Here is a 15,751-nt window from a genome sequence, read left to right as displayed (position 1 = left end):
GGCAGAAATCAGAACAATATGATACACATTTTTTTCACAGCATTCAGTTTAAGAACATGCAGTGTTTGTGGGGTAGTTCTGGAGAAGGGATAGGGCCTTGTGCAAAAGTAAAATCTGAAACTGGAAAAATGCCCTCTGTGCTAACAGAGCTCTTCAGAAATTCTCCCCTCTAGTTCCCAGCAGAAAACCTTTGAATCCAGCGACTCCCCTCCAGGAAGATCTCGCCTATCAGGCATAAGAATTCCATTTTCACTCCCAGGCTTGCTGCTGGGTGCATGAGGGGTAGGAAAAGCAAAAGCACTATCAAGAGATGCACAGACACAGGTACTAATCCTTGTGTTCCCACATGATCACTCACTCATGACACAGGAATTTCAGTGCCAGCAACACTTCCCTGCACTTTGCCCATCCTGTAATGGCAGAGCTCAACATCTAACCAGAGCCATTTGGAAAAATGGGAAAGGAAGCAACACAAGTATGAAAGTATCCTGCAGTTCAGAGCCAAAAGCTTACACAAAAGAGAACATCTCAGTAGGTCAGAATATCTGAAGGCAGAAGGAATGGTAAACATTAGGATATATAATCTGATGACCCAACTTCACAGAACTAATCATTCAGCTGCTGAAAAGGCAGGCTGTTCCCATTTTCTGCATTCCCACCATATGGCAGGAATTAAGCAATCCTACGGTAACTGGCTTCTATTTGCAGAGCTGGAAGAACACACAGAGCAGATTTCTGCAACTGGGTTTCTCCTGACAGCAGGGATGTGGGTTCCAGTGGGAGAGCCTCCAGCCTGGAAAGGCTGCAAGAGCAACGCTCCATCAAAGTTTGATCTGGAGAGATGGAAATCCCAACTTTGGAGGGGAAACAGCTCTGGCAGCACAGCTTCCAACATGATTTCATTTTCAGGCCAGCATGCCACCAGTAACAACATCTCACTGTGAGTTTCACACCTTGTCACACTCTGTATAAGGCTACAGAGAAGCTGCTGGACTTTGGAATAAAGTGAAACTGGAGATACTTGAGGAACATTAAAATCAATTGCTCCCTACTCTCTCCCAGCACTCTTGCTTTCTCTTCTTCTAACCTGTGGGACAGCAGGATGCTCTTTTATCCAAAGCTGCAGCTCCGTGGTGATGCAATACCCCAGTGAATGCCCTTTCCCCTTCCAATCACTGCTGCTCTCCAGCATGGCCAGGAGTCCTGCCAAGGGGTCCTCCAGTCTGGCAAAGCCCCGCCTGATTTCTTCCTTGAGCTGCCGAGATACAAAACCACATTGTCATGTACAAAAAGATTAGTGAATCTTCCCTTCCCCCAGCTGAACACAAAGCTTTATTTTTTTTAATGTAATCTATTCAGAGAGGTAACTGTTGCTATTCAGCCACCATCCGCGCCTCCAGTGACTTTTCATGTCATTACAGATTCCTTCATGGCTCACTGCATCTCAAACCCAATGGGAAAAGCAGCAATTGTCCACACTAATTATCCCATAAAGACAGAGAAGTTGTTCTGTGGGGCAGACAAAGGGGCTTGGGATTTGGGGGAGGGGGAGAAAAGAAGTGAGCTGGAGAGAGGGGTGTTATTGGGAAAATGGCAATACTGAAGGTAGAGAACAGAGAAGTGGGCTCAAAAACATGCTGATCTTCTAAGATACCTATGAGGAGTAGGACAAGAACCCCTCCTCACTGCTGCACCACAGACTTGCATATTTGACTTTATGCCCGCTTCAGCCACAACAGAGCAACACTCCTCACTGTAATCAGAATATTTCGGAGTCTCAAAATAGTTTGGATTTTACACTCAGATCAAAGTGAATGAAATTTCTGAGTTCAAACTCTGTCACATTGCCATCCTCCAAATCTGTGCTCCTTCCCCCAAAGCTCCCTGAGCACCTCCTGCCCCTGTGGGCACTGCACACCTCCATGAGCCCAAAGGCCCCACAAAGGGGCTCAGAACATGGGAAAACTCCATGCCATAAATCTTAGGAATCCCAGGGTGATGTGTTTAGAAATGTGAAGGAATTGGACCCTCACTTTGTGAATGTTAATAGGCTACTTACTCCCCATCTGGTAGAAGTGATAAATTAGCAGTACTGAGCAATATCTCTATAATGTTTACATTAGAAGTAGTTTCCAGGGAGCTGGGAGGGTTGGCAGGGTGAGGAAGTGGCATCCTCAGTACCCACACAGGACCTCTCACTGCATGGTACATCACCAGCGTGAGCAGGGCGAAAGCAGAGACAGAAAACAAGAAATCACTGAGAACAGCTGCTCTCTTTCTTTTCTGGCTAAAAAGCCAAATCTAAAAGATGCTCATTCCTGCTGCAGCCAGCACTTGTAATTTACTGGATTTCATGGCCCCATTCGGAGCTCCCAGTGGAAACAATATAAAGTTTGAAGAACGACATGGAAAACAAAATAAAATCTACAGAAAATTTGCCAATGAATTTGCTCTTTTTTTATTCATCGACAATTTTTACTGGAAGACAGTAATTTTCCAGAGTGTCTTTCATGTCTGGAAAACCCACAGAACCTATGGTTTTTGACAGAAACTGTTTCTTTCTCACTAGGCTATCAAAGGCGGTATAAAAAAGCCGATGACTAACGGAGATGGGACTTCAGATAAGGGATTTCTCCCTGTCAGTAATCTTCCCTGTGGCAAGAGTTTGCGACGTTAAACACAGGGCTCCAGCTTCCCTGGGAGATGCAGCAGAAGGCAAAGCCGAGCTCTGATCCAACCACAAACATCCAATACAACAGCCAAAGGAAAACAAAGCAACTCGCCAACCCCACTGCACTGTTTGGAAATGGCTTTTTCCCCCCAAAGCCCCACTTCAGCACATTTGGAGCTTCCACCACCCCACTCAGCTCGTCCTTGGGCTGGAATCTGAGCCCGGGCTCTGGCAGGATGGGCTCCAGCAGACACCAGGTCCTGCTGGCACAGGCAGAGCAGCTCCCAGCACTGACAACCGCCGGCAGCACAAACTGTGCTCATCTGCACCGAGTCTGGCCTTCGTACCAGTGATGAGCTGGGAAAAAGCCTCCTCCCAAACCTCCCAGCAAGCCTTCAGCTATGGCATGTACAGTCTGAGGGGTAAGGCAGAGAACAAAAGGGCATGAGACACCTAAACCAGAGAGGAAAGAGAGCTGTGCTGCCTGGCTCGACCCTCTGCCAGAGAAGGATTCCTCTCAAACGTGTAATTGCCATTTCCATTTCAATTGATTCCCATGGCAGGGAATGCTCCTTGGGGGATTTCTACAGCCTGACAGATCATGGGAATAGGAAAATGTTGCTGATGCTCAAACTACACACTCCTTTACTCAGCTTTGGTCCCCTATTTCCAGTCCCACAGCTCCAGGCAGTCTGCTGATGCTTCCTGTCATTCCTATGTAGGAACGGACCATCTCTTATATCCCAGTTCCAGAACTCCAGGGAGAGCTCAGAGCCCCTTCCAAGGCCTAAAGGGGCTCCAGGAGAGCTGGAGAGGGACTGGGGACAAGGACACAGAGGGACAGGACACAGGGAATGGCTTCCCACTGCCAGAGGGCAGGGCTGGATGGGATATTGGGAAGGAATTGTTCCCTGGGAGGGTGGGCAGGCCCTGGCACAGGGTGCCCAGAGCAGCTGGGGCTGCCCCTGGATCCCTGGCAGTGCCCAAGGCCAGGCTGGACATTGGGGCTTGGAGCAGCCTGGGACAGTGGGAGGTGTCCCTGCCCATGGCAGGAGTGGCACTGGATGAGCTTTTAAACTCCTTCCCAGCCTAAACCAGCCTGTGATTCCATGGCTCCTGGGGACCCTCCAGCTTTTCCACCCCCAGCAGGATCACTGCAGTGCTCTCTGCCAAAGGACACTTCCATGGGAGGCTTTGTCTTTTCCAGAGTATTTTTTTTCCAATCCACATACAGATCCCAGGGTGCCCAGTGCAGAGATTTTGATGATTACTCTTTCCTGCTGTTGTTTTGTGGGATTAACTGCCCTCCAGACCTAAAGGATAATATTTTTTTTTCCTCCAGATCTAACAAAAGTTGATGGAAAGCTCAAGGCTTCAGAGTTGCTGAGTTCAAGTCTCCGCCAGTGAGTGACCATTTGGAAAGGCACCTCTCACACCGGGTTTCCAGTTGTTTATTCCAGCTGGCAGCCACAGACTACCAGTAATGGAAAGTCTAAGAGCAGCAGACCAGGACAGTGACTAAACCCTGCAGATACCCAGGATGGAGCACGTCCACCAGGTCCTCAGCCACGTTGGCCATTCCACACAGGATGTGTTCCACGTGGTTTTGTGGGAGCTGCAGGGCTCTGGGCCTCCTAGAAAAGGAACCACCTCATGAACCTGCCTGAACAGCACAGAGTTAAACATGGAAAAGTCACCCCTCAGCTGATGCAACTGTTTCTGTTAGTTTTCAAGCTCCCAAATTTAGATGAAATATATTTTACTGCCTATGAGAAATCTCCATGTAGAGCCCATAGGTTGCTGTACAAAAATACAGCACTAATTTTAGACAGCAATGTAAATTGCATTTACCACTCTAAAAGGCAAAACCAAAGTAAATCAGAAAAAAACCCCACCAACCTTCAAATATTAAAGCTTTAATATATCCACTTGGCAAAAAGCACTTCTCTACTGACTTCAACTCTCATTTTTTTCAGCTACTAGAAATATTTTTCCCCCTCCCCCCAAGATCCTCCATTTAATGGACAAAAAAAGTGTTTAAAACAAAACAAAAGCAACTTTGATTTTCTTTCCTTCTGTAACTCAGCCCTGGAAACTCCAGCTCTTTTCTAGGAGCCCCTGAGCTGCTCCCCATCACACAAAGCTACCTTTTCTTTTCACTTGTAGCTGCAAATGCAGAGGCTCTTCCCCTGAGTGCTGGAATGAAAGCAGCCGTGAAGGATTGCGGGTCTGACCCGAGTGTCCTGTGCCTGGACATGCTCTGCATCCAGAGGAACTGCTGTGTGCAGGGCTCAGCCTTACCTTCTCCAGCTCATGCTTTGTCCAGAGAAGCTGAAGGGTTTTCAGCAGTAGGAGCGGGTCCTGGCCTGGAGGAGGGGGAAGAGAGAGAGAAAAGGAGGGAGAAAAACAAAACAAACCAGATTTATTGGCTCTGTAGAGGCAGCCCAGACACACTGGGGCATTGTTTCACCCCAGAGAAATCAGCTACTCCGTGTTGGAAACCCCCGAGCTCCAACTGCCAGTCAGGATTAGTGTGTAAAACCCTGCACTCTGAAATCCCAACAACATCACAGCCAGCAGCCAGGCACGGCTTTAACTCAGCACCCCGTGGGCTGCTGCACTCCAAAGCTGTGCTGCTGCAGCTCCAGCCCAATCCTGCTGCTGCCCCACGCCCTGCACACCCCCACCCCTCTCCAGAGGCACCCACACGGCCCTGGAGGAGCCAGCACCTTGCCCAGGTCAGGAGGGATGAGCAGCACAGGAGTTTTTAACGCAGGGCTCTGCAGTGGAACCTCTTGGCAGCCTGGCAATGGAGGAGGCAGTGGGTGAGGTGACTTTGGGGTGGCTCAGCCCCAGCTGGGCCAGCTCAGAGCTCTGGGTGTGCCCGGGGGGGCTGCCCTGCCAGGCTGGACAACAATGGGGCTCCAGCGGGATTCAGGCAAGAGGGTGCCTGAGGAAGAGGGAAGATGAAAGGCTGCTGTGATGAGTGGCAAGGCTAAACAAAGAGGGATCAAATATTTCAAAAGAAGGTTATTTGGAATTTTCCTCTTACTTTTCGCCTAGTTACTGCAGAACTTGCATTCAGTTGTTCTTTTCTGTGTTGTCATTCCTCATACATTCATCATACCAATATTCATCATAGCAATAGTCATCATACCAAAATTCATCACACCAGTACTGCTAAAGCAATTGTGCAGGAATATTTCATTTTGAAAGCAGTAACATGTTTGATATCTGATTCTACTTAATACCCAATCATTAACCTACGAAACCATGACACAAAATATTCTGAATAAAAATCGTCTGCAGCATCAACAGTTTAAATGTGAAGAATGAATTTAAAAATCTGAATGAACTCTCCAAAACCACTCCTCCTAATGCACCTCCTCTTATGTTTTCATACAGCCAAAAGAAAAATGTTAAACAGAAAAGGAAACTTCCTTTCAATCACCTTCTGTGTTTTACAGTTCCTAAAGAGCTCATTTCCAAATGCTAGATTTCATGCTCAGTATCCCATCGCACTTCATATTTCAGGTCACAAAAAACTCCTTCAGCTGTGAAAGGCTCTACCTCATCCAGCTGAACTGAGGCACTGCATTTATAAAATATTTGAAGTAGCAAGCTGATTACTGGTCGAGCCAAGAGCATGATAGTGTTCCCATTATCCACTAACCTCTGGGAAACACCAGCCAAATTAAAAATGCCACATTTACAATTCACAAGATAATATTTTCTCTCATCTCTGGTTGTTCTGAAATGTTGAACTCTCCAAACACTGGCTGTTCTTAGCTACTGCTCCTCCTTTGGAAAAAGAAAAGGCTCTTTTTTTACCAAAACAGAAGAAATGCCAGATCCCTTCTCCCCAGTAAATTAGCAAATTACAGTCAAATTCAGTCCATGTGTGTGTGCATATCTGCACACTCTCCTCTTGGCCTGACTCCCAAAGAAATTTATACACACACAGGAAAAAAAAGAGAATGCAACGCAGTGTGTAACCAAATACACTGTAAATCTGAGCTGTAATTAATGCAGGGAACAGGCTGGAATGATACAGGAAATGAGAGCAGTTAGGAGAGCAGTGTTTCACTTCAGATACAACCAATAATTCAACTTGTTAAGAGCTTTCTAAACCTCAGTCAGCAAACCCAGCCTTTTCCTACTGACTGTTCCTACCTTACCTCCCTGCCTCTGAAACCCGAGCTGATATAGCTGGAGGAAAACATCTCTGCAGTCAGTTTTAACCAGGTCAGCGGTGCCAGCGTGGCACTGAGCAGCCACAGGTACCCAGGGAACAAACACACCCAGAGCTGGGTTATTCCCACAGAGCACACCTGGAGCACAGCATCCACTCCGGGCTCCTCAGCACAGGAGGGACATGGACCTGCTGGAGAGAGTCCAGAGGCTCCAGGGAGAGCTCAGAGCCCCTTCCAGTGCCTGGAGGAGCTCCAGGAGAGCTGGAGAGGGATTTTGGACAAGGGCCTGGAGGGACAGAACAAGGGGGAATGGCTTCCCACTGCCAGAGGACAGGGATTGAACAAGGAGAGAAATCTGCTGGTGTCTGCATAGGGCTGTTCCCTGCCTTACCTGGCTTCTGGGAATCTAAGGACGAGACACAGCCAGAGGCTAAACATAACAAAATAACCCACAAGCATTTGCTCCCAGAGCCAGACATAAACAGGAGAGCAAAGCCCTCATGCCCTTGTCTCATCCCACCAGACGGAGGACACCGCAGTCCATGCTGGACCTTGAGCTATTGCAGCCAGTTACTCTCCAGCTGAGTCAGAGGATGGAAATGTGAAGTCCTACATCCTGAAGAGATATCCAGCTATTAGCAAGGGGCACTCAATGAGTAAAATAAAAACAAGGGTGCAAACCAGCAAAACAAACCCCAGTGTGGAAAGTCAGAGAACACGAGCTCTCCCTGCTGCAGCTGTGACAGCTGAGGAGGGCCATGAGACGTGTCCCAGGCAGCTGAGCCCATCCAGTTCCTAGACTGAGCTCAAGAGAAAGTACTCAGTCTGACACTGACCCTTCACAGCTCTGAAATGGGGATTGCAGACTTTAAAACAGCTGGAAAAGCCTCACCAAATCAAGGTTAGAGAACATTGGTGAAGACCAAAAAAAGACACCTCTGCACCTACTCCACAAGACACAAAAGACCTCAAGGTCTTGCACTGACAGTTTCTCCCAACAGCATGTTCCTGTTTTAAACATTTCACATTAATGTATCTCCTTTGAACGTTTTTCATTTTGAAAATTAATGAGCTCTGCCCTGAACCTGGTACCAAAATTGCAGGAGACGGTAAATCAAATGTCTTCCAATTCTCAAGATCTGTGGTTACATTTGAAAACCATATAAACCACAAGGCTTATATTTTTGAGTTAGAAAAGTGCCTTTGAGGAAAGCCATAAACTACTTTCTGTTCATTCTCTCCATTTCCTTTGTGCATCCATCACTCAAACCCTGCTGTGATTACAACAAAAGCGGTGCCTGGGGGCTGGTGAGGTAAGCACTGGGTTTGCTGGTGAGGTTTGCAGTGTTGTCCTTGCAAAATTCTGCTGCATTATTCACCAGTGCAGCTGAAACGCCCTGGCAAGAGAACCCCACGTTCTGACTGAGCCTCCTTGTGTCTCTTGCCTGAGGAAAGGGAGACATCCAACCCCAGAGGAGGAATTTCCCAAGGAAAAAACCTCCTGACACTTTCTCTTTGTGCCCAAAGCCATTAAAATGCCCTGTGGCCCAAAACCTGGAAGAATTACAGTCAGCAAAAGAAAAGATACTGAAAGAAGGAAAAAAGCAACCCCAAAGAAGGCAACAAAAGTGAGTGAAATGCAGGGCCACAGCCCCCAAACTGTCACAGCAGAAAGTCATGGACAGGAAAGGTCAAGAACAAAATGTTAATTACAGAATCACAAATTCATGGAACCACAGAATATCCTGAGCTGGAAGGGACCCACAAAGATCCCAGACATCACTGGGAACTGCAGAACCGTTTATGTTTTGTTCATAGGCCAGATGGAAAAGTCAGCCCGGAGTGATCCCCCCAGCCCAGTTCTCTGCCTGTACCGAGAACAGGGGCAAAGCTTTATTCCAATCACACTGAGATGGTTGTTTCACTCAGCAGGAAATATTTTGCTTCACTCCAGGGAGGAGGCCAGTATCTTGAGGCTTATCTTTTTGTGGTTCTTTACCATGTTCCAGACAGACTTGGTTTAGCAGAAACTTCTAATTCAGTGATGCACCTTGCAAGGCCAGCGATCCTCCATGAGTCTCTGGTTTGGATCTACTCTGTCAATGTGACAAGATGCAATTCTGTATCATAGAATTGGTCCTCCTGAATGTGGACCTGTGTTCTCCAATATCCCTGCATTAGCTTATCACCAAGCACACAATCACAGAATGGCTGGGGCTGCATCCTGCTCTGCAGGCAATACTCATTGCATGTTTCTCATTTGCTTCTTCTAGGCAAAAGCCAGAATTCCTCAAGTGCCATTAGCTGAGCCCACACTTTCCTGCGATCATTCTGGGAAGCCATACCTTGCTCTATGCTGCTGACTACACCGTTATTGGAAAGCCACAATTAGGAGCTCAAACAGAAATATGGTGGAGAATGAGGTGCACAGGCAGAACATGGAGAAACTGCCGTGCTGGGGAGGGAAAAGGGAAACGAAGGGAAATTAAGTGCATTGAAAGCAAGACAAGTTTTTCTAGAAAAGAAGCCAGCCTTTCTCAATGGCAACAAAAGTCACTCTCTAATCAAGGGCAAGTGAGACCCTTTCCATTCTGAGAAATTTGAGTTATGAAAACATAATAGGAACCCTCAGCATTTGGCTGATACATGCTCAATTTCTAAGTGAGTCAGAAGTTCACATTCTTCTCCTGCAGCCTCCCAACTGAAAACAATCCCCGCACTTCAAGCACAAGAATAATAAAGCACACATATGCTTCTTATAAAACAATCCTTACAAATAACCACGGCTTTTGTTTTCATAATGGCTAAAATTCATCATTTCCCCCCCAAAAGCACAGATCAAACAAAATGCACTCTCATTAAAAGAGAAGGCTTGCTTGGCTGAGCACAACATTGACCTCTTATTTTCTTAGCGCTTTTTGTCAATGGAGAGACAGGAGAGCTCTGTGGGGCAGGGCAGGCTCAGCACAGCCCCACCCCAGTGCTCCAAACAGGGGCCTTCCTCCCCCTCTCCCTACATCAGCCCGAGAACATCCACATTCCTCTCCCACCCAGAGTGTACAGACACCTGAGCAACAACAACATCACAGATTCCCAGACTGGTTTGGGTTGGAAGGGACCTGAAAGCCCATCCAGTGCCACCCCTGCCATGGGCAGGGACACCTTCAAAAACTCAGCCAGGCTATCCTTACTTCCTTTATCCACCAGCTCCATGCACTTTTTCAGTGATGAAGAGCATTAGGTTTTGTTCCCATGAACCATCTCAGTGTTGAGGGAAGGGTGAGCAGCGAGTCACCACGTTCCCAGAAGGAGGACAACAATCAGTGCCCTGGAATGAGCCATTCCTCACTCCCACTGTCTTGCCAACCTCCTCAGGCCAGGAACAGGAGGATCTGTCACAGCCAGGGTGCAAGTTAATGTCCTTACACTGAGTTAATGGCACTTTCATAGAAATGGGAATTCAGTTTAAAAACACCTAAAACAGCACTCCAGAAAACGAACTATTTCTTCTTTCAAACTCATCAATCCTGCAAAGGGGAAGAAAACTGGTACTGTCCAGAATCAAGGGGAAACTTCTTAATTATGTAAGAGACCGAGACTGCCAGGAACAGCAGCAGCCCCAGAGGACTCAAGTGCAGGACGGGAAAGAAGCATCAGATCCAGAGTACAATCACAGAGCTAAAAAGATATCTATTTTTTTGCTTCCAGACATCTCTGGAAATCCCCAAGTTCTAAACCTAACAACCTTTAACTGTGTCCTAAGTAGTTTTATATGAAAAAACCCACCTGGTAATTCTAAAAAGTTGTAGTAGATATTTTGAAGCCGTCCAACTTTCTTTTGAGAACAGTAACAACAGTTTGATTCTTGTATAAAAGACATTCCCACCTTCTCTTCTGCCAGCTCCTCACTTGAGCGCATTTCAGCAGCATCACAGATGCTGAATGGGGGAGGGCCTGTCCCTTTCCAAGGTCAGTGTGTGGGGCGGTCATGGGGCTGATCTCCACCAGTGCAGACCAGCCAGCCAGGCCCTGGACAGAGCCAAAAGGGCTGGGCAGTGGAGGAGTCACCAGCCTTGCAAGTGTTCAAAAAAGGTGCAGATGTGGCACTTGGGGACATGGTGAGAAGTTCACTCGGGTAAACAAAGTGGAGGAGACCCATCTGTCCAGGCTGAATCCAGCTCTCCAGAGGCAGAGGGAAATTGCTGCTTTGCTTATGTTGAATAAAACAATGGCTAAACCCCTAAGTTAGAAGAATTTCTCCTTCCTCTGACTGACTACATCTCAGAGCAGTAGATTAAAACGCCATCTCTGCTAGAATCCCAGACTGGTTTGTTGGAAGGGCCCTCGAAGATCATCTCATTCCAACTCCCCTGCCATGGGCAGGGACACCTTCCACTAGAGCAGCACTGATACTCAGCATTATCAGAAACTTCCAACAATCTGCTCTTCATCCATATTTCTGCTGCTGCTTTTGAAAATCCCACCCTGAGGTGCCAGGAACAGTTCCAATCATTCCCAAATCCTAAATCTGTTCCCTCCACACACAAAGCTCTCCAGGTCACCCTTAAGTGATTGCAGAACAGCCAAATGCTTTTCCCAAAGCCGGCTGGCTCAAGCCACTCATCTCCAGGACACGCTGCAAACATCACACACAGGCTCAGGGAAAACCTTGCCCAGTCCCTCACACCACGCTCCCACTGACTACAGAGCTGCCTCAGAGCCTTTCCAGTGTTCCCAGCACCAAATCCATGGCCAAACAAAAGAGCTCACTGCTACTTAGCACAAAAGTAGCGATGGCTGTTCGCTTCCAAAATTTATAGCTGCACCTCCTAGACAAAATAAAAAACCCTATTTTTGAGAGGTCCTGCACATTACAGTCATAGCTCTGGGGAGGTTAAGTGGAAAAGCCAGGATACCTGTCAGCTCAGCACAAGTGTGTTTGAAGGGATTTGGTGGTTTCCATGGTGATGGGGAGGGTAAGGGGCTGCCTGGTTCCAGCTCTGACTGACGCACATCTCAAACAATCGCTCTCTTCCTGTTCGTATGGCACAAGAAAAACAGGATGCTGAGAGGTGTTTATCTGAGAGAACGAGATAAGCAAGCGCACTGCGAGTTCTCAAAGTATAGGAGTTCACCAACAAGATGTTATAGATTTTCTGTGGAAAAAAAATCCCAGTGCTGCCGTGCTGAACGTGATTAAATTATGCATGGAAAGGTCCTTTCCCTTGGAACCCGCAGGAAACTGTGCGGAGCTGGGATATGAGCCCTGAATACCAATGGAAAGTCTCTTTAGAGTGTGATACCGAGTTACAGTGCTGAATGAAAGCACAGAACCAGCTCAGTGTGTGATATCTGCCACCCCAAGCCCTGCCCAGGGCCCACTGGGGGGGGTGGGCTACAGAGAGTGGGGGGCTGCCACAGCCTGGGGCTGCACAGAGAGCTCAGGCTGCTCTAAAGGGCTCTGTGCCCGTGAGCACCAGGTCACAGGCGCTTCTCAGGCCTCCCACCCAACCTCAGGCACTGTGCAGCATTTTAAATGTCCCTCAGTGCCTGAGAGGGAATCTGCCTACTCCTTATCCCAACTTCATCAGTGACAGAACCTACAAACCACACAGTCATTAATTACCTGCTCTCTAATTACCACGAGCTGGTACAGCCCAGAAGCACTCTGGGGTTTAGAGCTGAAAATCTCATGTTCAAAAAGCCCAGCAGCATTGTCCGGGGTGGCTTTGGAGCAGGGGATGGCACCTTCACACCCCTGTCATCTGTGGGCACAGGCAATATCCCCGTCCAGGTGCTGGGCAAAGCCATGGCATGAAACCAGGGTCTGGCTGGACATACTGGAGCTGATCCATGGTCACAGTGGCTTTAATGCATCTCTCCTGTTCATCTCCAGAATCACAGAATTTCCTGAGCTGGAAGTGACTCACAAGGACCATGCAGTCCAACACCGGAATTCCAGCTGCACTGGTCCCATCTTCTTGTGGCTACCAAAACTATCCCATCACAGCCAGGAACTGTCCCAGCTTGGTTCTCTAAGAACAGGCCTGGTTTCCCTAGCCCTGTAACACACAACAGATGAGCTTTGCCACCGGTGTCATCCACACTGGGGGACCCAGGGCAGGACAGATCTGTATGAGAAAGTGGATTTCTACTTTATGTAAATTTTGTTTTCCCAGCCATTGCACATATTTAAGACAGTATCAAAGGAACAAAATGGGAACCCAATCATTGTCTCTGGCTTGGCTGGCTTACAGATCAACTCCCAGCCTTTAATTCTAGGAAGTGAGTGACTGCGGAGCCTCCTGACAGCCAAGGGCCCCCCTTTTTCCATCGGACTCCCTGTTTGTCTTGGAAGTAGCCAGGTTAAGGCTGTCCCATTCAGCCTGCAGCGGAATGTGGGGCAGATGGAAAGAGGGAAAGACAGACAGAGAGACACTGCAAAGACTGAGAGACAAAGCCTGGTGGCGGGATGAAAGAGCACGGAACGAAGGCAGGGCCCAGCCAAGCCAAACAAAGTTTTCCTTGAGTGATTACATCTGCTGGAGAGTCCCCAGATTGCACCCTCCTTGCTGAGAAATTCTTTTAATTGTGTCTAGGACATTTTAAAAATCCCAAGAAAAGCTCCTCTGTAATCATGAGAGCTCTGAACTGTGCGAACTTTTGTCATGCTGAATCGCCGATAGCTCGCTGCAAACTTCTGCCACCGAAGCAGGGCTTTGCTGAGGGAGAGCCCTGGGGAGGGAGAACTGGTAATAAATCTCCATTTCTTTTTTCCCAAGGAAAGTCAAACAATTTAGACAAGTTCTTCTCCCTCCCAGTATCTGTATAGCTCAGTGCAAAGTGCATCCAGCAGAAAAGGAAAAGAGATCCGTTCTCAGATTAGCCAAAATTAAGTAAGGTTAAATGAACGATGTGCAGAGCCAAAGCCTCCAGCTCTGTGAAATGGGCACCTCCCTGAGCCCCTGGAGCAGAGCCATCAGCACTGCCAAGGATGTCAACGCACAGGTGGATGTCAGCATCATCCAGATTTGTTTTTTAAACAGTATGACTTACAGCAACTTTAAAACAGTATCTGTAATTTTAGAACAGAATGTATCCTTACGAAAGGCAGCCTTTCCAGGCATAAGCACCTCCTCTGCTCCCAGACTCTGTGCTTCAGAAAGCACGGCACAGCCAGGATCATGCCATGGGGAAACACCAGCTCAGTGTCTGTTGAACAACACCTCAGCAAGGCTGAAGGAAACCTCAATGGAGAGAAACACCAGATGTTGCTGGGGGAAGGGGGATAGTGAGAGCAGGTGGCAGCTCAGAGACACAGAGCCTGATCAGGGCCCGTGAGCAAAGGGACCAGTGTCTCTCTAGCCTCCAGGTACAGGCAATAAACAGTCTGAGGGCCAAGGAGCACCATTGGAGAACATCCACTGCAATAATCCCAGTCCTCAAAACTATGGAGGGTCCCCTGAAAACCTCTGGTTTACTGGGAAGGAGGTTGGGATTTTATTTTATGCTTATTTGCCTCTTGTTTTTGTCCTGGTAGATAATGTTCATTTCCAGTAACTGTTGACCAAAGTGGAAAAGGAGGATTTAATAAAAAAGTGCAAGAGTCCATCACAAGTAATGGCAACTCGTGTGCTCTTATAGAACAATAACACGCCAACATAAAATAAATCAGTGCCTTTTAATTTAACAATGTAAATTACCCTCCCACCTGCTGTGACTCCCCATAAGGAGAAAAAGCTGGTGGCATATTTACCAAGCTGTCTATCCCAGTCCCATTCTGCACTGGCCTCCTGCCCTGGGGTTAGACTGTAGGACTCTGTCATCTCTTGCACTCGTATGACCTAAGAAAGGGAATGTGGCCTTTTTCCCACAAGCCCAGAGTGAGAACATCATAAAAGCTGAACTTTAGCCCCCTTTTTGGGCAGGCAGCACAATAGCAAGGAGGATGCTGTTACTCCCCAGAGGCTCTGCCGCTGAAAAACATCACCAAGCTCAAGTAAAAGGTCAGTAGTTAGGATTGCATCTCTTGTTTTCTTCAGTTTTCCTCCTCCGTCAAAGGCAGTTCAACATTCTTTGCACACACCCCTCCCTCCTTCTGAGAAATGCAGGAAGGAAGTGCTTGCAAAATAGTATAATTTAAAAGAAGGCACAATCACACACAGCAAACCCTGCTGCAGCCTCCGAGCAGGACGTTTCCACTGCTCCCAGTTCCCGCTGCCACACAAACCAGTCCCTGCCGCAGCAGAGCCGTCCCTCCCTCCTGGAGACACATGGGGAGGGTTGTGCTCCCAAACACCTGGGCTGGAGAGCTGTGGCTACGCGCTGCAGGCAGCCCTGCTCCCCAGAGCACAGCCCACATCTGCCCAGGCAGCCAGGGCTGTGCAGCAGGACAAGAAGGACACAGGGACCCTGCAGCCTCCCAGGGTACTGAGTGGTACCAGGCACCCAGTGGCAGCACCGTGGTCCTGGGCTGCAGGACAGTGTCACCTCCTGTCTCTCTCCTAACGAGGGCTTGTTCGATTTCACAGGATGTTCTTCCACCAAGGCTTGTTACCTGAGCCTTACTAGGGCTTGGGAAGGTGTTTGGGACAGTTGAATTTAACTTGACCCTTTTCTTCACTAGATTTATGTGAAAGAACCAGAGTGGGTGGAAGCAGCTGTTATACTCCATGCCTTTTTGCAAAGAGGAATGTAGAGACCAGCAGGCGATTCCTGGAAAATTCCTTCATTATCCCTCAGTTTCTGCTGTATGACCACATCTCCAATCTAAACATCATTCTTCCCAGGCACATGGTGTTTCTGTATCCCTGGGCAAACAGCACTTACTATCACAACCCCATTTCTTTGTCTTTTCCAAGACTTTGGCAGTCCCAAGGACTTCTCT

The 15,751-nt window shown here is 47.9% G+C and overlaps 1 protein-coding gene across 6 annotated transcripts in view; it reads right to left on the bottom strand.

Moving 5' to 3' along the window:
• The window catches only part of EXD3 (exonuclease 3'-5' domain containing 3), a 213,287-nt gene that overhangs the window by 150,111 nt on the left and 47,425 nt on the right, over positions 1 to 15,751 (bottom strand). For 5 of the 6 annotated variants that reach the window (XM_039561844.1, XM_039561848.1, XM_039561846.1 and 2 more), the window contains exons 4-5: positions 4,973 to 5,037; positions 1,088 to 1,255 (exon numbers count right to left, since the gene is read on the bottom strand). In XM_039561844.1, the coding sequence (XP_039417778.1) occupies positions 1,088 to 1,255; positions 4,973 to 5,037 (233 nt within the window). The remainder of the gene's footprint in view (positions 1 to 1,087; positions 1,256 to 4,972; positions 5,038 to 15,751) is intronic. The other variant, XM_039561847.1, reaches the window with a different exon arrangement.

This window comes from Corvus cornix, chromosome 17 (genome assembly GCF_000738735.6).
Source record: "Corvus cornix cornix isolate S_Up_H32 chromosome 17, ASM73873v5, whole genome shotgun sequence".
Lineage (NCBI taxonomy): Eukaryota > Metazoa > Chordata > Aves > Passeriformes > Corvidae > Corvus > Corvus cornix.
Note: the sequence above shows the minus strand (reverse complement) of the source record. Positions and strands in the feature narration are given on the sequence as shown.